Source organism: Haliotis cracherodii, unplaced genomic scaffold, assembly GCF_022045235.1.
Source record: "Haliotis cracherodii isolate W230 unplaced genomic scaffold, xgHalCrac1.p SCAF_8, whole genome shotgun sequence".
Taxonomy (NCBI): domain Eukaryota; kingdom Metazoa; phylum Mollusca; class Gastropoda; order Lepetellida; family Haliotidae; genus Haliotis; species Haliotis cracherodii.
Window position 1 is genome coordinate 19,975,576 of NW_027266341.1, and position 20,858 is coordinate 19,996,433.

General features: G+C 41.5%; 1 protein-coding gene across 1 annotated transcript; it reads left to right on the forward strand.

Moving 5' to 3' along the window:
• Nucleotides 1-1,076: 1,076 nt before the first annotated feature.
• Nucleotides 1,077-20,093, forward strand: LOC139450254 (uncharacterized). Its single transcript, XM_071231933.1, has 12 exons — nt 1,077-1,188; nt 3,731-3,811; nt 4,818-4,878; nt 9,000-9,154; nt 10,563-10,660; nt 11,080-11,166; nt 11,611-11,715; nt 13,023-13,103; nt 14,096-14,239; nt 14,992-15,183; nt 16,170-16,365; nt 18,487-20,093. The coding sequence occupies exons 1-12, from the start codon at nt 1,077-1,079 to the stop codon at nt 19,986-19,988; spliced, it is 2,814 nt and encodes a 937-aa protein (XP_071088034.1). The 3' UTR covers nt 19,989-20,093.
• The last annotated feature ends 765 nt before the right edge of the window (nt 20,094-20,858 follow it).

Genomic DNA, 20,858 nt, shown 5'->3' on the forward strand with positions numbered 1-20,858 from the left:
TACGCGGATGCCAATAATGCAATGCTGAAATCTATATTTTTTTCTTGCAAAGAGTGATAAATCAAACACAAAGTCAATGAACTTGTGAAAATCAAAGTGCAGCTGTGTAAATTGATATGACTCAAGAGGCCTTCATTGGATGCCAAGACAAATTTAGTAGTATTGTCACAGTATCGAAACGTGCAGTTGGCACCCTCTGATATAGCTGGAAGAATGCTGATCGTCGACTGTCGTGACAAACATTGAGGCACTCACTTTATGAGATTTGCAGAAGGTATTTAATTAAATAAGTCATTCGGGTAAATCAACTTGACAACAGAGCTCCAGATAAACTGCGTATCTGCGTGAAATACGCATCAGAAATGCAGAAATACACAGTAAAATATAATCCAAGCGTATCAAATACGCAACGAACATTACAGATACGCTACAAAAATAAAACTTGTGCGTATCATGAAAATATTGTGAAGTAACCCTGCGTATTTGATTAGCAAATCAGCAACTTAATTTGAAATTATAAAGGGGCATTCCGTCAACCTTGCCAAACTCGATGACAGTTACATCATGATCATTTGCCATCACACTTTCTTGTGGAAGTATCGTGGTATTTTTGAGTCCTATAAAGCTCTCGAACCCACACGACACCAGTTTGCAGGGACTAGATGAATAGTGTTTTTAAATATTTAACTTAAATACCCACATGTGTAAAAACTAGTGGGTAACAGAAATTTGAATACGCAGGTAGAATTACTGATACCCAATGATTTTAAAATGCATGGGTAAAATACCCACAACACCAAAAGCTTATCTGGAGCTCTGTTGACAAGGATATCTGTCAACTCTAGTAAAGATGTCCTAATGTCATTTAGGTTTTTTACTGATAGGAAACGGGTATTGTAACATACAAAATAAAATCTGTAAGAGACCTTATCAATATTCCGTTAGTGCAACTTCCTACGAGCCATTCGAGATGACCTTGTACCGTTCTTGTAGGTTACGGACAGATGCGAATGGTGACGAATGCCTTCAACCTTCATAGGTTCCCTAAAGTTGTAAAAGTTACCTCCCTTAGCAAAATGGACGGAGTGGTGGGAAATCGCGTTCGGTTGGAAGTCATCGAAGGCGATATATACGAGGGCTACCTGCAAAATGTTGACAGAAGTGTTGGGAAATTAACTCTACAAAAGGGTCTGGATACGCTTGTTTTAATTATTTATTTGAAAACAGTTTCATTGTATTTTTGTCCTGAAGTAGAGACGGGGTTAGTGAAACCACAAAACTTCCAAGGATCATAGTTTTCGTGACTTGGTCATCTCGTCTCTTTGTTGGGTCGGAAGTTGTAACTGTAATCTTTGTCATGATAAGCATTGATTATGGTCGAAAAGTATTCTATGTTTGCCATTGCGGTGATGGCTAGCCCAGACAAATCTATTATTCATAACCAGCTGATAATATACGGACCAAATACTAGTATTTCTAGCCGACAGCTGCGATGGTGACCTTCAATCATGGACACTTAATACGATGCTTCAATCAATCACCCCAAGACGAGCATTTAGGGTTGACTGTAGGACCCATCGCGGCTCTCTGATACAAATATTGGGCAACGACAACCGTGAAATGCTCCTCTGTATTGCTCTATAATGGGCCCTTAGAATCAGCTGCATTTAGCAGAGCTCCAGATAAGCTTTTGGTGTTGTGGGTATTTTACCCATGCATTTTAAAATCATTGGGTATCAGTAATTCTACTTGCGTATTCAAATTTCTGTTACCCACTAGTTTTTACACATGTGGGTATTTTAGTTAAGTATTTATAAACACTCTGCAAACTGGTGTTGTGTTGGTTCGAGAGCTTTATAGGACTCAAAAATACCACGATACTTCCACAAGAAAGTGTGATGGCAAATGATCATGATGTAACTGTCATCGTGGAGTTTGGTATGTTTTGCCCGTTTATAATTTCAAAATAAGTTGCTGATTTGCTAGTCGAATACGCAGGGTTACTTCACAATATTTTGATGATACGCACAAGTTTCATTTTTGTAGCGTATCTGTAATGTTCGTTGCGTATTTGATACGCTTGGATTTTATTTTAAAGCTTATTTCTGCAGTTCTGATACATATTTCACGCAGATACGCAGCTTATCTGGAGCTCTGATTTAGACTACTGTCACGCACAGTTAGGGAGCAAACATTCTTTTTGTGGGCATGGGTGAGGGGGTGCTGGTGTAATAAACAGCCCTGCCCATGTTTTACTTAAACAAAATACATATGGCTTGCATTTTAACAATGTAGGTGAAAAAAGTAATGGTCGCTTATCATGCAGACTAGGCATACGTGCCAATGTTACAAATGAAGAATGAATTATACAAATAAAGGTCATTATTTACATACAAATAATGAATTCAAAATACAAAACGATACCAATGAACAACTCGCTAACAATAGACGTCATATGTAAAGAAAGAGGAATGTGTGCTTAAGAATGTCAGTGGCCAAAAAGGACACTATACTACTAATGTAAAGGACAATGTTGACAATAAACATAATAAAGAATGCCAGGTGCAATTTGTAAGCATTCAGCTTCTTATGCCGTGTATGATAAATGCATACCAAAGTACTAATTGTATTATGACTATTGTCAACGTTGTCCGTAACATTTGACTATTTTGCATACTTTTGTCCTTTATTTCAACTTTGTATGTTTTGACCGGATGACTGCCCATACTAGGCCTATATAAAAAGTGTCGGAAGACTATGTATTCAAAACAACAATTGAGCACCTTTTTATTTTGGAAAAAATAATGGAGCTCCTGTCCTATACTTAAAAAAGAAAATACTGATCTGAAACCACCAAATAAGTTAAAGATTTGAAAATGGTTCCAACAGATCAGTGTTGCCACCCCTAGTAAGCCAAGTCATCTTGTGAAGAAGTCTCCATGTTTCCTACACCTCTGTCATCCCACCAGACCTGAGGTCATTGTTGAAAGCTCCAACTGTCCCATGGCTGTATCTTTGTGAAGACAATATTTAAAATGATGCCAGTGTTGTTTCACTGGGACATGTTGGAAATGAAATTGGGCAATTAGACCACACATTCTTTTATTTTTCATTTCACTGGCCTGCCGCCCCTACTGAAATGCATCCAATCCAGCCAAAATTGAACATAAAAATGTATCCTGATAGTAATATAGACCCCCTTATACAATAAAACATGTTACCGTATACGACGTAATAAGCGTCCCGCTCTTATAAGCGCCCACTAGTGAACAATCCCCATTGCACCCCTTCCCATTGATCAATGTACACAGGACTTATTTATTCGTGTATAATACGCACTCGTGTGTTATATGCATCCTTAATTATTGGCAATTAAATTCTGGAAAATTATATCTGTCATATATAAACATTTCAGGCTCACAATAAACCATGAAATTTACGATCTTTAAACTCTGTTTTTGTCACAAAAATAATATTCTAATAAGAGCCCCCTATTCCTAATTTTGAGTGCGCCCTGGGCGCTTATTACGTCGAATACAGTATATATAAATTCCATGTCTACATCACGATCAGTGATTCAAGAAGCCAACTCCAGTTTTAACTCCATGGCAGAGGGACTTTCATACAAATAAATGACTTCGTGAGGTAAAGCTGGAAGTAATCCGTGAAACAGTAAATGATATCTGCTGTTATAGTCAACTCAATGAAATTCAAGTCATCTCTGTTACAGTAACGTTGTGTGGAATTGACACTCACAGCGACAAGAGATTGCAGGGATTGCTGCATTTTGACTGTAGTGAAGTCAAAGACCGTGAGTTTAATGTATATATGATTCTTGAATAGTGAACATTGTTTTTGTATGATGATGATGATGATGATGATAACCATGGTAACAGGTTTGATCATTATTATCACTATTAGGTGTATGGTTACTTATTTACTTTTAAGATTGCAGTAGATTTGATTTTATCTGTTACACATCAATGTGTCTTCTTTTTGCTTTTTGCTCCTTTATTATCACCGCGATTTACCAGATGCAAAATCCTACATCCTAGATGTATTGAAATGAAAATGGACATAAAGATTTTACTGAGTGCATATACTGGGATGCAGAAAATATGTATACATCTTTAGAAATGAGTGCTGCTATTTTATCATAGTTTATAATTTGTACCACTTGAGGGCCTGTCGCACCTAGCTGATTTGGGTCGCCGGAGCTCCACTGGAGCACAGATTTGGCGATTTTGAGGGATCTGTACTAGTACGGCAGTGCAATGGTATCACATTGCTAAGAACGGTAGTACTTCATCAGGACATCGGTGAACGGGACTACATTGGCAGTACTCTGGTATGGCTTCGGTAATGGCGGTAGAACACCAGTAGCGCCCCGTAATGGATCGTCGGCTCTCCGGTGGCCTCAATGTGTACCATAGAATACTGTACAGTTGTATTCAATTTTTGCCTTTTCTCTGGGACCCCTAATATTTTTTACCTCGGACCCCTACAATTAAAACTTTGAGTCCCCTGTACCAGCAAAATAAAAAACCCTGTTGACATGATTACTTACATGAAACCCATAGTTTCTCACACAGCATGAACAGTCATCTGTTTTTCTTTTCTTTTGGTGTGAGCACAAATAATTTTCATGTTTGCATTTTTTATCCACCATCATATTTTGGAATATGAAAGTGTATAAAAGTGGTTAGTTTCAGTTTGTCGATAAAATATTTAGTTTACTTTGATAAACAGTGCATTTTAATGAGCATACAGTACAGGGCTGTGTGAAACATAGGTTAAACATGTTTGTTTCTTTTCAGTTGAAATATTAGAAGATGTTGACAGCAACTTAAGACAAACCACGGTCACTGCAAATACACGGTGAGACCAATCATCAATCCTTTTCTGATTACTGCATTTACCATCAGACCGTGTTTACAACATCAATTACCACAGTTGCAGTCAATCATTATTAACGGGTGCAGTATTTCCTCCTAGTCGGTTCCTCAGTACTCCATGCTTGTGTAACATTCCTAAATGGGGTAGAATTGGTGTTCAGCAACCAAAGCTTGTCGTAAGAGGTGACTAACATTATCAGGTGGTCCTTTATCAGGCTTCCGACGTGGCTGATGCATGTCTTCATATCCCAATTGCATAGATCGATACTCATGATGTCATAACTTGATTGTCTGATCCAGACTAGATTATTCACATACCACCGTCATATAGCTGGAAGATTGCTGAGTGCGGCGTTAAAGACGTCAGCCGAAGCTTTGTTAACACTAGCCGATAAACCCTGAGTTTACTGGGCCCGGTTCCACAAAGCGATCTTAGCGCTAAGTTGATCGTAACTCCCATACTTTAACGAAGGCTTACGATCATCTTAGCGCTAAGATGGCTTTGTGGAACGGAACCCTGGGCTCTACTCATTTTGTTCTACAACAGAATGTTCTGTTCCAGTGACCACACTGCGGGTGTAGGCTTACCACATGACCAGACTTTTCTCTTGTTTGTAAACAAACACACTTATTCTAAAATAAGACAAATGGTCTAATGCAAGCATTTTACATATTGTTTTCCATAATTCTATGGACATGTTACTATCACTGCGACAGTGAGGTGCATGACAATATAGCTTTAAACATCAAAGTTAATGTATCCGTACCTCAACGTAGGGCTTCGATGACAGCACATGGAGGATAATGGAAATAGTTTTTCACGTTAAAGGATGTTTTCTCAATGAATGTTTATCTAAAGGTGAAGACTTGTCCAAAATACACAAAACTTGATTGGACGGTGTACTTGAAATGTGTGAGAGTGACAGAAGAACTCTTGGTCTGAGAGTGATTAGCTTCATACGACCGAGGCATATTTATGTTGTAATCTAGGCTTCGCTTCTAATCCAATTAAGCTTGTAATTAGTATTTTCGGAACTCAGAGTCATATGTAAATAAAACCACGCACGATTTCTCTTTAGCACCTACTAAAAATCATAACTGAAGCCAGTTTACCCTGCATCGTTTTTGCATTGTCGACTTCGCTGTGCCAAGCTCTATTGTTTTGGTTTGAGACTTAAATCGGGCATGTGATGTCACACTTGGAAATTATTTCATGCATGATTTAAAAACACTTAGAACCGTTGATATACTGTCCCTTTAAACAACAAACAAGCAGACAAGACAGGTGCTTGTTTCAAGGTACATGGCTGTACATGCCATGGGAATTCCAGGTTAGAACAGTTCCCCAGCAACCTATGCTGGTCGTAACCCTGATGGGGCTTCCAGGTTAGAACAGGTCCCCAGCAACCTATGCTGGTCGTAACCCTGATGGGGCTTCCAGGTTACAGCAGGTCCCCAGCAACCTATGCTGGTCGTAACCCTGATGGGGCTTCCAGGTTACAACAGGTCCCCAGCAACCTGTGGTGGTTGTAACCCTGATGGGGCTTCCAGGTTACAGCAGGTCCCCAGCAACCTATGCTGGTCGTAACCCTGATGGGGCTTCCAGGTTACAGCAGGTCCCCAGCAACCTATGCTGGTCGTAACCCTGATGGGGCTTCCAGGTTACAACAGGTCCCCAGCAACCTGTGGTGGTTGTAACCCTGATGGGGCTTCCAGGTTACAGCAGGTCCCCAGCAACCTATGCTGGTCGTAACCCTGATGGGGCTTCCAGGTTAGAACAGGTCCCGAGCAGCCTATGCTGGTCGTAACCCTGATGGGACTTCCAGGTTAGAACAGGTCCCCAGCAACCTATGCTGGTCGTAACCCTGATGGGACTTCCAGGTTAGAACAGGTCCCCAGCAACCTATGCTGGTCGTAACCCAGTGAGACTTCCAGGCTAGAACAGGTCCCCAGCAACCTATACTGGTCGTAACCCAGTGGGGCTTCCAGGTTAGAACAGGTCCCCAGCAGCCTATACTGGTCGTAACCCTGATGGGACTTCCAGGTTACAACAGGTCCCCAGCAGCCTATACTGGTCGTAACCCTGATGGGACTTCCAGGTTACAACAGGTCCCCAGCAACCTATGCTGGTCGTAACCCTGATGGGACTTCCAGGTTAGAACAGGTCCCCAGCAACCTATGCTGGTCGTAACCCAGTGAGACTTCCAGGCTAGAACAGGTCCCCAGCAACCTATACTGGTCGTAACCCAGTGGGGCTTCCAGGTTAGAACAGGTCCCCAGCAGCCTATACTGGTCGTAACCCTGATGGGACTTCCAGGTTACAACAGGTCCCCAGCAACCTATGCTGGTCGTAACCCTGATGGGACTTCCAGGTTAGAACAGGTCCCCAGCAACCTATGCTGGTCGTAACCCAGTGGGACTTCCAGGCTAGAACAGGTCCCCAGCAACCTATACTGGTCGTAACCCAGTGGGGCTTCCAGGTTAGAACAGGTCCCCAGCAGCCTATACTGGTCGTAACCCTGATGGGGCTTCCAGGTTAGAACAGGTCCCCAGCAGCCTATACTGGTCGTAACCCTGATGGGACTTCCAGGTTAGAACAGGTCCCAAGCAACCTGTGCTGGTCGTAACCCTGTGGGACTTCCAGGTTAGAGCAGGTCCCCAGCAACCTATGCTGGTCATAACCCTGTGGGGCTTCCAGGTTAGAACAGGTCCCCAGCAACCTGTGCTGGTTATAACCCTGTGGGACTTTCAGGTTAGAACCGATCCCTAGCAACCTGTGCTGGTCGTAACCCTGATGGGACTTCCAGGTTAGAACAGGTCCCAAGCAGCCTATGCTGGTCGTAACCCAGTGGGACTTCCAGGTTAGAACAGGTCCCCAGCAACCTATTCTGGTCGTAACCCAGTGGGACTTCCAGGTTAGAACAGGTCCCCAGCAACCTATGCTGGTCGTAACCCTGTGTGGCTTCCAGGTTAGAACAGGTTCCCAGCAACCTATGCTTGTCCTAATCCTGTGGGGATTCCAGGTTAGAACAGGTCCCCAGCAACCTATGCCGGTCGTAACACTGTAGGTATTCTGGGTTAGAACAGGTCCCCAGCAACCTGTGCTGGTCGTAACCCCGTGGGACTTCCAGGTTAGAACAGGTCCCCAGCAACCTATGCTGGGCGTAACCCCGTGATGCTTCCAGGTTAGAACAGGTCCCCAGCAACCTATGCTGGTCATAACACTGTAGGTATTCTGGGTTAGAACAGGCAAACAGCAACCTATGCTGGTCGTAACCCTGTAGGACGTCCAGGTTACAACAGGTCTCCAGCAACCTATGCTGGTCAAAACCCTGTGGGACTTCCAGGTTAGAACAGGTCCCCAGCAACCTATGCTGGGCGTAACCCCGTGATGCTTCCAGGTTAGAACAGGTCCCCAGCAACCTATGCTGGTCATAACACTGTAGGTATTCTGGGTTAGAACAGGCAAACAGCAACCTATGCTGGTCGTAACCCTGTAGGACCTCCAGGTTACAACAGGTCTCCAGCAACCTATGCTGGTCAAAACCCTGTGGGGCTTCCAGGTTAGAACAGGTCCTCAGCAACCTATGCTGGTTGTAACCCTGTGGGGCTTCCAGGTTAGAACAGGTCTCCAGTAACCTCTGGTGGTTGTGAGAGGTTACCAAATTGATCTGGTGGTCAGGCTCTGTGACTTGGTTGACTGTGTGTCGTAGATCGTTGCGCAAAATATCGATCACTGGATTGTCTTGTCCAGACCCGATTATTTATAGGCTGCTGTCGTATAGCTGGATTATTGCTGACTGCAATGTTTAACAACAAATAACAACAATAGCTGTACATGTTTTTTGGTATTAATCCTGTTCGTCTCAGGAGCTACAATTGACTGTGTGCCATACCAGTGATTGTGGGTTTCTACAAAGTGGTAAGCATCTAATATGTCTAAGACCGCATCGCTGAGGATTTTCCTCCCACATGAAGCTGGCGCACCATGACATGATTGAAATACTGTTCAAAGTGGTGTTGTCCAAACTCACTCCTTCAGTTTTGCCAGTTTCCATTGTATAAGTCATGTATGTAAACTGACAACAAATACTCTTTACCCAGGGAGTATGGGCCTCGTCTGACTATGAATAAGGGCACACCACGTCACCTGCTGAGAAGACCACACGTGACATCAGAAAAACTTATCCTCCAGAAGTCACTGTCCAGTTGCGATGAGAACAAGAGGGGACAACTCCGCAACGACACCACTGGATCATGTATGTAATATTCTTTGTATATTGATTCTAGTTCAGTGATATTTTACTGTTAAGGACACCAAAATATACTTGACCAATCACCTTACTTGTGGCTTTCGTTTATCATGATTATCCTTAGGTAGGTAAAACAACATATATTTCTAGGGAGCACTGGTCTCCCACTTCCAAGAAACCTAAAATTGTCACTAAAGTAGCTATCAGATCAACTGTTTCCACGGTTACACCTGCCAATTTTATGACGATCCCCTCGTTATATGTTGACAAATACTTAGTTTCCTGATAGTTTTCTGATGGGGATCTTCCCGCCAATTCTGCAACCATGCCCAGTACAAGACACGTTACCAATCAAGACTACTTCATTAGTGGAGTCTGCTCCACATAATGTGCCCCGACCCTCAGCATAGGGCTGATTATCTTCCCCCGTGGAGAATATTACCCCCGAATACTACTTCAGCCTCTCCCCAGGAGTCTAAGGGACAGTCAGCATTGGCTAAACACGTTACCTCAGCCTCTTCCTCACCCCCTCCACTTGGGAGATGGAGTTGCAATCACGATAGTTCCTCCCCTTTGGATAAACATCATAAACAATCGGTTCGACATCATAGCAAAGAGTACTCTAGTTCTGACGATTTGGGCTGACATTGACAGGCGAATCAACGTTGTTAGAATTCTAGTTTTAGCAGTTTAGTAGTTAAAAATATTGTATGAAAATTGACTAAAGGTATGCAAGTTTTAAGGTTGACTGTGTACAAGTGGAGCTGATTCTTTGTTTGGTCTCACGTCTGGCATTGATATTCCACACCGTGAAAGTATTTGGGGGTCTGTTTTTTCGCTGTATTGACTCCATATTCGTCAAGTAGCACTCTACTCCCACTCAGGTTGGCCGCTTGAAAATCTGGATTTTCAATTCCAACTACAACAGTGTACAAAACCCTGCTTTTCAGGTACTTGGGAAAAGTCACTGAATGCACATTCAATGTCTTTGCTTGACCTGTGTACTGGTGTCACCAGTCGATGATTCCCGGCTACTATTGTTTTTCAAAATGATTTCAGTGCAATTACCATGAATATACTGGTACACAAAATATTTAGGTCTTCCTTAAGGTAAATTTGTACTTTTTTTATAATAAAAAGGGCATTACATGTTTTAAAATGGCTGTTTAATGCTCTACTTGAATTTCAACTTAGAGTTAGAAATTTACCCATCGAAAAGCCTCATAAACAAGAAGTCACTCCTGATCACTCACAAATAGAAATGTTCAACTGATCATCACATTTTATTGCTCTCCTGAACCATAAAAATATGCCCTAATGTGTATGAGGAACACTAAACAGTTTGTCTTTTTTCATAGCAGTACACTTTATCAAGGCTTTATAAAAGACATGTTTTGTTTTGCCTTTTGTTCAGTGAAGAGTTCAGACTACGACTCCAGCAGTGATGTTGGGGAAGGATCTAATGGCGACTTTCATATCATCGACAAGTTGGATGAAGTGTTCCGTGAAGCAGTGAGTTGATTCACCTCTAGTGATACTTTTCTATTGTTAAGTTTACGCGTTCCTGACCTGAACAAAGGGCCATTTTCAGAAAACAAAGAAAAAGTTTTGTTTTTTTTAATTGCCCACCACTCAATTTTTTATCATGTTGATGGATAGAATAATCTAAAAATTACAACAAAAATCAAATAATTTTTATGTACCTTTTTACTTTTCTAACAACAATTAATCAAATGCGTTGTATCAATCATGTTAATCTGTGGCCTCCTCCATCACCTTGTCTTAAAGAGAACCAAGCAATCTCCAAGGGAAACATCACAAATTCTAAAGACATCAACCTTGTGGCCTCAGTTCAGAAATAGACTAGATGTCTGTTGTCTTACTGTTGCAATAAAATGTACATGGATGTATTTTTCAACCATATTTTTCAGATTGAGTATATTCAAGCTCAGAAGGTCATTGGTGTGGGCATGGAGGGTGTATGTATCGGCCGGGACGGGACTCTGTGCTGGCTCCAGGTATGTCAGTGGTTCTACTTTACAGGACCAAGCAACTGTCCCAGAGTATAACACCACCTCAAGAACTGCTTTTTAAGGATTTGACATTCCTAGTTTGTTTTGTCATCTGCTCCTTCTAATTTTATGATTTATGTTAATTAATCTACCTTTCAGAAATGTTTCTGATTACTCAGAGAATGTGTTCAAGTTTCATACAATGTGCTAATTACAACATCAGACCATGCAGCATTGTCCCTCTTTATATCCCTATTACCCTCCCCCCCCCCCCCCCCCCATGAAATATTATTCTTAACACCACAACTTTTGTAATTGGGTCTCGTACCATAAGATCTTAACACTAAATACTGTTCACTCACTCACTGACTCATTACCGCACAGTGGCAAATTGTGGTGTGTATGCTACGGTGTATAGTACGACTACATCATGTGTTACCATGGTTACAGGTATCTACTAAAGAGGAGGTTTTCCTCTTTGACGTTCTCTCACTTGGATCAGAGTGCTTCCAACGTGGACTCCTGGAAATCCTGGAATCAGGCAAAATACTCAAGGTAGGTATTTTTGTACAAGAGTCTAGCATAGGCATGTAGAAGTTGGAACAACATGATTCTTTTTATGGAGAACATGTCTTCCAACAGGGTTAGACACAATTGGTCGTATCCAACCAGTCCGAACTCATTTCGGACTAGTGGTTATAAAAAATAGCTAGATTTGGGGAGAAAAGAACTGGTCTGTGTGGATTTTCACTTGTCTCAGACTAACGGGATAGTGACCGTGTCTGTGCCTGTTCCAGCTTCTTTATTGTACGAACAATCTTCACCTGTTACCCATAAAGTTAGATACATATCTTAACAGCTTAAGTTTAACAGTTACTGCACTTTGTTTTAACGGGTGGCACGGGTGGCCCAGTCGTCTAAGGCGCCACAATTCGCTGTGCAGAGTCGCGAGCCTTGGGCAGAGTCGCGAGCCTTGGGCACGCCAGAACCTATGATTGTGGGTTCAAATCCCGGTTCGCCCCGATTATGTTTCTAGGTTTGTCAGCACCATACTCATGCTCGTGGGTTTCACCGAAGTGTTAAACGTCTGAGACCTCCATCACTTGGGGCTTTCCTCCCACATTAAGCTGACACGCCATGATATAACTGGAATACTGTTAAAAGCGGCGTTAAACCCCAGCCACTCACTCACTTTGTTTTGACACTACTCATATAAGTTATTAGCCGCAGTAAGCAATATTCCAGTTGCCACAGCAGCATGTAAAGAACAGAGTGGGACCCAGACAAACTGGATCTTTGTATCCAAATGTGATCGTTTTGTTTACCATCGGATGCAGAAAGTATTAGCAATCATATATAGTATTCATCTAAGAATGGATTAATTTTTTTTGTGTTTATGGAGGTATAAACTTAGGAAACCGTGTACAATACTCAATAAATGTAAATACTTGTTGAAGTCAGTTCTTATAAACAAATAAGTCAACAATAAAAACTTCAAAGGCTGCTTATTGAATCATTAACACACTAAAAACTGTGTACAACTATTAGAAATCAGTGACATTGTTCAGTGCAGTAATGTGGCACAAGCCCCGTCCATTCTATTGTCATCCAGTCAGTAAACAGTAGTCTGGGTGGCTTCTACTAGTTTTTTTGTTCATGGAAACAATTACTTGGCTAGCAACGCATGTTCATGATGTTGTCATTCTTAAAACAATGGATGTTTAAATCAAGACTCTCAATGAAGTAGCTTTAGCAACTGCGTATGAATACAATTTGTGAGTGAACCGCCCAATTTATCAGATAGTGCCAAATTACTGGCAACCATGTTTCAACGACATTATTTGTTTCCTACAAATTTTCAGGTGATGCATGATTGTCGCCAGCCATCAGATTTGTTGTACCATCAGTTCGGCGTTGAACTGGTGAATGTGTTTGATACTCAGGTGAGACTTCCAGTGTGACTGTTACCAGACCCGGAATAGAAAAGGTCTTCAGCAACCCATGCTTGCCGTAAAAGGTGACTATGCTTGTCGTAATTGGTGACTAACGGGATCAGGTGGTCAGGCTCGCTGACTTGGTTGATGTATGTCATCGATCCCTATTGCGTGGATTGATGCTCATGATATCAATCACTGGATTGTCTGGTCCAGACTCGATTATTTACAGACCGCCATCATATAGCTGGAATATTGCTGAGCGTGGCGTTAAACAACAAAAAGAGAAGGTAAAAATAGCAACTGTTCCACAAACCATGTATGTATTAAGGTGATGAAGAAACATAGTGTGTATAGATCTGGGAAGCATTGATGATGAATGGTACATTAAAATGGTGATTGTCATGTAAATAGTCATTTGAATAATGAAAAGTTGATGACTAGACACCTTCCTTCTTTATGCCTGTTTATTTATAAATAAAGGACCCACAAAGCAACACTCAAGAGTTAACATGCCTGTTATGTTTTTTATGTGTTTAATTTCAGCTGTAGTGTATCATGTCAGCCATTTTGACATCCTGTACTTGATTTAAATGTCTAATGACACATGGTCACTGTGACTGACTTACTCACTTAGCATATTCGACGTAATAAGTGCCTCGGCGATATTTGCAAATAAATTGGCTAGTGAACAATCCCATTTTACACCCCTTCTGATTGATCAATGTACACAAGACTTTTTTATTCGTGAATAATACGCACTCGTGTGTTATATGTACTCTTAATTATGGGCAATTAAATTCCGGAAAAATATATGTGTCTTACAAAAACATTATAGGCTGTCAGCATAAACCAGGAAATTGTATCATTCAACTTTTTTTTTTCACCAAAATAATATTCTAATAAGAGCCCCCTATTTCTAATTTTGAGAGTGCCCTGGGCGCTTATTACGTCAAATACGGTAAGTGTATAATTTCAGCTGTTGTTCCTGTGTGTTGTAGGTGGCTGCTGTGATCATCTACCGGATGGAGCACAATGGCGACTACCCACGCTATGTCGAGGGTCAGTATAGTCTGCTGCTGACTCAGCTCAACATGCCCCTGTCTGACATCCCGATCATCAGGTACAGGGAGACACTCCAGAAGGTACGGCAATGGTATTATTGCTGACTGAGCCATAAAATATCACTCACTCACCCATACGCTGAGTAACCTTATCTCATTGGCAGTGGGGACGGTCTGGTAGCCTAGTGGTTAAAGCGTTTGCTCGTCACGTCGAAGGCCCGGGTTCGATTCCCAACATGGATACAATTTGTGAAGCCCTTTTCTGGTGTCCCCCGTCGTGATATTGCTGGAATATTGCTAAAAGGGGCTTAAAACCATACTCACTCACACTCACTCACTCATTGGCAGTGTTACCTATCAATATAATACAGAGGTTGAAGTCTTCTGAGACCCGTGAATTCCAGAGTAGAATAGCTCTTCAGCAACCCATACTTGCCGTAAAAGGCGACTATGCTTGTCGTAAAAGGCGACTAACGGGATCGGGTGGTCAGACTTGCTGACTTGGTTGATACATGTCATCGATCCCAATTGCGTGGATTGATGTTCATGCTGTCAATCACTGGATTGTCTGGTCCAGACTCGATTTTTTTACAGACCACCGTCATATAGCTGGAATATTGCTGAGGGTGGCGTTAAACAACAAACAAACAAAAAATGAAGTCTTCTGAAAGCTGGACATGGACTTGTCTTTATTAGGAATTCATGGTGATCTAACATTTCAGACACTTATTGCACGAGGTTGTGGTTGGGTAGGGACCACAAATTGACACCCTCCCAGTCCAGGAGTCTCAGTTGAAGTTACTCAATCTCTGGCCATGTGATCTGAATTTCAGGAAGACCAAGAGGTGTGGACTCAGCGCCCCACCCCCCTCCACATATTGACTACTGCCGTGAAGCAGGTGAAGCACCTGCTGCCGTTGCGGGTGAAGTTGATGGAGAAGCTGCTGAAGGAGGTGACGGTGGGGACGGAGATCTACTTGGGATATGTCCGCGATTCCTCAAACGAAGACTCCAAGAGGGGACTGGTCAGTAGAAGATTTGGTGATGAATTGCCCATAATTGTTGAACCATCAAGTATAATCAGGGATTTGCCTAAACAGGGTTCTAAACAGGCAAATAAGGAATTATTTTGTTGAAAATTGGGATTTTTGTTATTGTATGAAGGATTTATGCCTCTTCCTCTTCATTGGTTCTGTTGTCAGTGAAGAACGAGTCACTTCTACAAAGCCATGACATAAGAAATAGTGTATTAGCATGAACTGGAGCCTGAGAATTGTGCTCTGAGTTGGTCTAATCCCTGATAATACATTCTGATATTTGCGTGATTTAATGATTCTCAATGCTGAACATGCTGATTGGTCAGTTTGAAGCCTTGTGATCTCATTCTGCCAAATGTAGAGACTGTCACATGTTGTCTCAGCGTTCATGATGTTTCACTTTATGCTTAAAAGTCTCTTTCGTCTTTCGAGTTATGCTCGTATGTCCCTTTCTTAATGCCCATCTATATGACACACAATATTCATATATTTAGATGTTATTGTTTTCGGACATAATCTGTGACATGTTCTTGAAAATCAGTTATGTTGCAAGATAATGATGTGCCAAAATAGCTGCATTGATAGTAGTTCTTAGTTCTCCAAAGATGTCCATCTTCGAGACAACTCAGATGGTTAATTTTTCCTTTGCAAATTCAATAGTTTGTTTGTTGTTTAACATGTTTAACTCCGCGCTCAGCAATATTCCAGCTATATGATGACGGCCTGTTTGATATTGATTTGTTTGTTGTTTAACTGTCTGTAATGGTCCGGACCAGACAATCCAGCAATTGACATCATGAGCATTGATCCATGCAACCAACCAAGTCACTGAGCCAGACCACCTAATCCAGTCAGTCACCTCAAGTAGCATAGGGTGCTGGGGACCTATGTTCTTTCCCGGAATCCCCATACATTTGCTTCTGCCATTGATGTACAGGAATGGCCAGTTTGTAAAGGCAGTATTTTCCTTTTAGATAACACGCCACCTGCTTCCCAATGCCTTCCAGCATCTGACGACACACATGGACTTCCTGCGCCATCAGTACATGCGGCCCACAAGACTCAACGCCAGGGGGCCGTCGAAGGACGAACTAGGGTTTGATGAGAACTGTGAAGGTGTCAAGGACCCTTACTTAGTGGCCAGGAATGACTCAGTGTGGAGAGCAGCAGGTTTGTGATAGCAGTCAAATAACTATGTGATATGGACTACCGTATATCGCTACATATAAGGCGACCCCACGTATAAGACGACCCCCCAGTACACGCCTTCAAAATCAACCCAAAATCCTATACTCCGTGTATAAGGCGACCTGGAATGAAGCACATCACAAGTGTGCACACAAACCGTATATTTGCAATAAAAATATGTTTATCTTGCGTTGTTTTTTCTACGATGATAGGTCGCGTGTGTAACTCCAGCACATGTTGCCATTTTGTGTTTACACGGTACGACACCAAATTGGTGCCCATAAAATAAAAATCATTTATGAAGTAATAACATATAAGAGACAATGGTGAGTAATTCAATCGCCAATTAACTATGTTGTAACTAACTAGGCTTATGTTTGCTTCACATTCAGCGTGTTTAGTCCACAATCACTTATACACACCGTCTCCAACAGTTGTTAATACAACTGTAAAAACAGCGGGAATTGATTTCAGCTTCACCGGTTATCACATGTTAGGTCATATGTGCAATATGCAAATGCTTACCGGTACTTCCGGCTCTCTACTCACGGATGTTGATTGTTTTACCGTGTCAGCTGGTTTGACAATCTGCATCGAGGCGAGGGTCATTTCAACTTTAATTGCAGAAATTATTAAACTTTATTCAAGGAAAAGAGATACAAATCATGTGTATGTATAGAAATAGTTATTGGAACACATATTTAGGACTAAATGCGAAGTTTTATTGTCAAATGCTGGGCTGGCTATCAGACTCTGGTTGACATGGCCAGTGGAAAAAAATGTGAGATCTTCGACTCCGTGTATAAGACGACCCCCCTTCTTAACCCCCTCGTTTCAGGTACGAAAAACTCGCCTTATACACAGCGATATCCGGTTTGTTACAGTAATCAGACTGATCAATATCAGCAAGGTGGTCACATGATCATGCAGAAAACTGGTCTGATGTTGATATCTGGATGAAATAACGATTGTATTTTTAATATTATGTTATGATGATAAATTTGACATGCTTACTAACTGATATAGATTAATTTCTGTTAAAGGAGTGTTATATATACAGTAGGTAAGTAGATATAAACAGTAAATGATATGACCAGGCAACTGAACTGCATCAAGATGGTGGTCACAGGTCACTCACATCACTTAGGATTCAAGTGCTTTGAGATTTTTTTTGATTTTTTTTGGATTTTTTATTTATTTATTTATTTTTTTTTGCCACACTCAGCAATATTCAAGCTCTATGAGGGTGGTCTGCAAATAATCGCGTCTGGACCAGACAATCCATTGATTGATGTCATAAGCATCTATGTATGCAATTGGGATACGATGACATGCATCAACCAAAGCAGCACCACAATCTCATTAATATCAGATCTTAGTTTTCGCTGTCACTAAACAAAGATGTGAGGACAGCCCATTACGGGTCTCATCAGAACGACTTTTCATCTGACCGATCAGAGCATCGCATGCCTGATCGGGAAAGTGGCAGGCAGAATGTGTGTTTTCTAGTCTTGCAACCTTGGAAAGGTCAACACAGGCCACAGGGTGTTCCGAACATCAGTTACAGTCTGTACCATCCAAATCACTGTTGATGTCTTACATAAACATTTCACATGATAGAGACTTTCCATAGCCTGTAAGGAAATACTGCCATATAATTACGACCATCTATCAGACGTTACAGAATATTCCTTTGTTCAGTCTTCAAATTTTGAATCAGGAACTTTGTCAAATAATCGTCAAAGCATAATCTGGAATGGAAGTTGCCAGTTTGAAATTAGAGCCGTAAAGCTTGAGAAAGATGCTGTCTGATTTGCTTATGTTGACTTTTTGTTAGTCATTTCATTGGTCGGTCGAAGTGCACAAAGTTTGTTCTGATGTGACCTGTAATGGCATGTCCTCAGGTCTTTGTTTAGCCATAGTAAGAACTAAGATCTGATTTTAGTTAGACTGGACCACCCAATCCAATTGATCGCCTCTTACGACAAGCATGGGTTGCTGAAGACCAATTCTAACCCGGATCGTCACAGACTTTGAGATGATGATGATGATGATGATGATATGCACAAATCTAAAACTGTCCCTTGTCATTTTCCTTTGCAGATCCCCGACATAAAAGTGATGGAGACTCCAGTTCGTCTCATCCAGCCTTTCCTCGAGCCAAGGAGCGTAAGAGTCTGCCGAACTCTGTCAACTCCCTGTCCAACGAAACACCCTCCACACGTGGACACTGTATGCACCGAGGACCATCAGAAGTCCGGAGACCGACCACGGTAACAAACCATCAAACCAATGGACATCATCTACAGGAAGCGAAACATGGACACTGCACCCCCCGAGGACCATCTGAAGCCAGGAGACCTATGACAATCACACAAGATCAAAAGAATAGACTCGATCTAACTGAAACCAAACATGGACATGGTGCATCACATGGACTGTCTGAAGTCCAGATACCTACAACACTGCAACATGGTCAGACCAATGGACATGATGTTTCCCAAGAATGGCAAATCAGGACGCCTGCAGGAAGAACTCATGATGAACAAAGTTTATACTATGGTCATGAAACTCAGAGACATGGACCTCCAGATCCAACCAGACCAGTAGAGATGACCATAGAGAAGACCCCAGAGTCTCAGACTAGTCACAAGATTAAGGTAGAAACTGTATCTGATGAAAGAATAGCATTTATACCCGCTGGGTACTCACAGAATGATCTCAAGAAGAAGCGGAGACATCAACAGTTTTCTGACTCTGACCTCGAGGAACCGATACATATTGACAGTTATTCCTGTCCAGAAGATACTGATGGTGATGATTCATTCAGTTGCATTCCATCCAGAGAGTCTTTGGGGAGACATCATGTCTATGAACATGTTGGTTCTGTCAGACACTACATTGAAACTGGTCCTGAGAAGACTGGACCCCTGTCTGACACATCTGATACTGAGAAGGATAAGATGGTCAGTTATGGGGGGGTTAGGAAGGACATTCCATGCTTTAATATAGGAGGACAGCTTGAAGCACCTTCGAGTGGAGGTGAGAGTAGCCTCTCTGAAACACTACCTCAAAACCGAAACCAAATAAAACGAGACAGTCAGACCACAGATAGTGATGACTCCCTACCATCCATAAGCAAAATTCATATCAACACAGCTCTACCTCCAGGTATTGGGCGAGGAGTTTGTCGGTTTGTCTCGCCAGAAAGTTCACAATCAAGTGTTTCTTCCGAGCACTCCAGATTGAAGTCCTGTCCATCAGCAATCAGTCCACCTCCTCCACAAGAATACCTGAAAAGCTTCCATCCTCCTGAAGCGAGATCCTCTTCTTCTACCTCTACCCCAGAATCAGCCAACAGAACCACCCTGAAGCCTATGGTGAGGAGTGATGTCCCTGGAACCTTACCCTATGGCCGACAAGCACAGCTACCAGCAACATCTGGAACAATGAAGACCTTCTTTCCAAGTTCCTCATCTCCAAATGACACATCCTCATCACCACATATCTCTGATCAGAATCAAGAATCTAGCAGCAGTGAAAAAGCCGCAGCTTCCATTTCATTTGACCGCTTAGTGAAACGGTTTAATTCAAAACTATTTTAAGTTTGTTTTAATGATTTTAAAAAAGCTTTGTTTAACATGGTATGCTGTTTTCAGTTTTGAAATTTATATTGTAAATGTTGTATTTTAAAAATTTAAAACCTCAGAGTGGAAATTATTTTAGAAGCTTGCTATAACAGATCCTCTTAAAGAGACTTCTTTTATCAAATTGTTGAACCGTTCAAATACAATGCAATATGTTGTACTTCTAAGTACAGCACTGTTGTTAAGGGCCATTTGACATCACTTACTGATGCAATTGGAGGAGTAACACGACAGTATACTATGGTTATAACAAACTCAAATGGACCACTAATTTTAGTTCCTTATAACCGTAGTTCGTTATAAGTATATATACAACATCTATACAGCAAATGGCAGGGACCAAAGATTAAGTTTGTAATATCCGTCAGTTTGTTATAAGCGTGTTCGTTGTAAATGTATTTTACTGTATAACCATCAAAGTGCCTAACAATGATACCTCCTTAGGAATGTACCACACATGTCCTGCAGCTATTGGCAGGCATTATATAGTTACCATGGTAACTGGAAGCTAACATCCAGCTTTTTTGTTGATGAAGTGTCATGTTCATGAGAAATATGCAGCTCTGTTCATTTTTGATAGAAAGACTCATATTTTTACAGAGCAACCAAATAACACTTTATCACTTTGCATTGTGTACTTGCATATTTTTTGTGCAATACTTGTATTTTTGTATTAAGATTTATGATTGGTTAGAGAATGCATTCTTGCAATACATGAACAGAAGTCATTGGTAGCACCTAACTGTTAGATTGGCATTCTAGGAGTTAGTAAGTAAGAAAACATACAACTTTATGGAACAACTTCTGGTTTATTGCATATAGCGAAGT

Excerpts from the sequence above, each read along its gene's own strand:
- LOC139450254 (XM_071231933.1), top strand. The coding sequence starts at position 1,077 with ATGGACGGAGTGGTGGGAAATCGCGTTCGGTTGGAAGTCATCGAAGGC. Across the intron at positions 11,167-11,610 it reads GGACTCTGTGCTGGCTCCAG|GTATCTACTAAAGAGGAGGT; the intron begins GTATGTCAGTGG and ends CCATGGTTACAG. Across the intron at positions 14,240-14,991 it reads ACAGGGAGACACTCCAGAAG|GAAGACCAAGAGGTGTGGAC; the intron begins GTACGGCAATGG and ends TCTGAATTTCAG.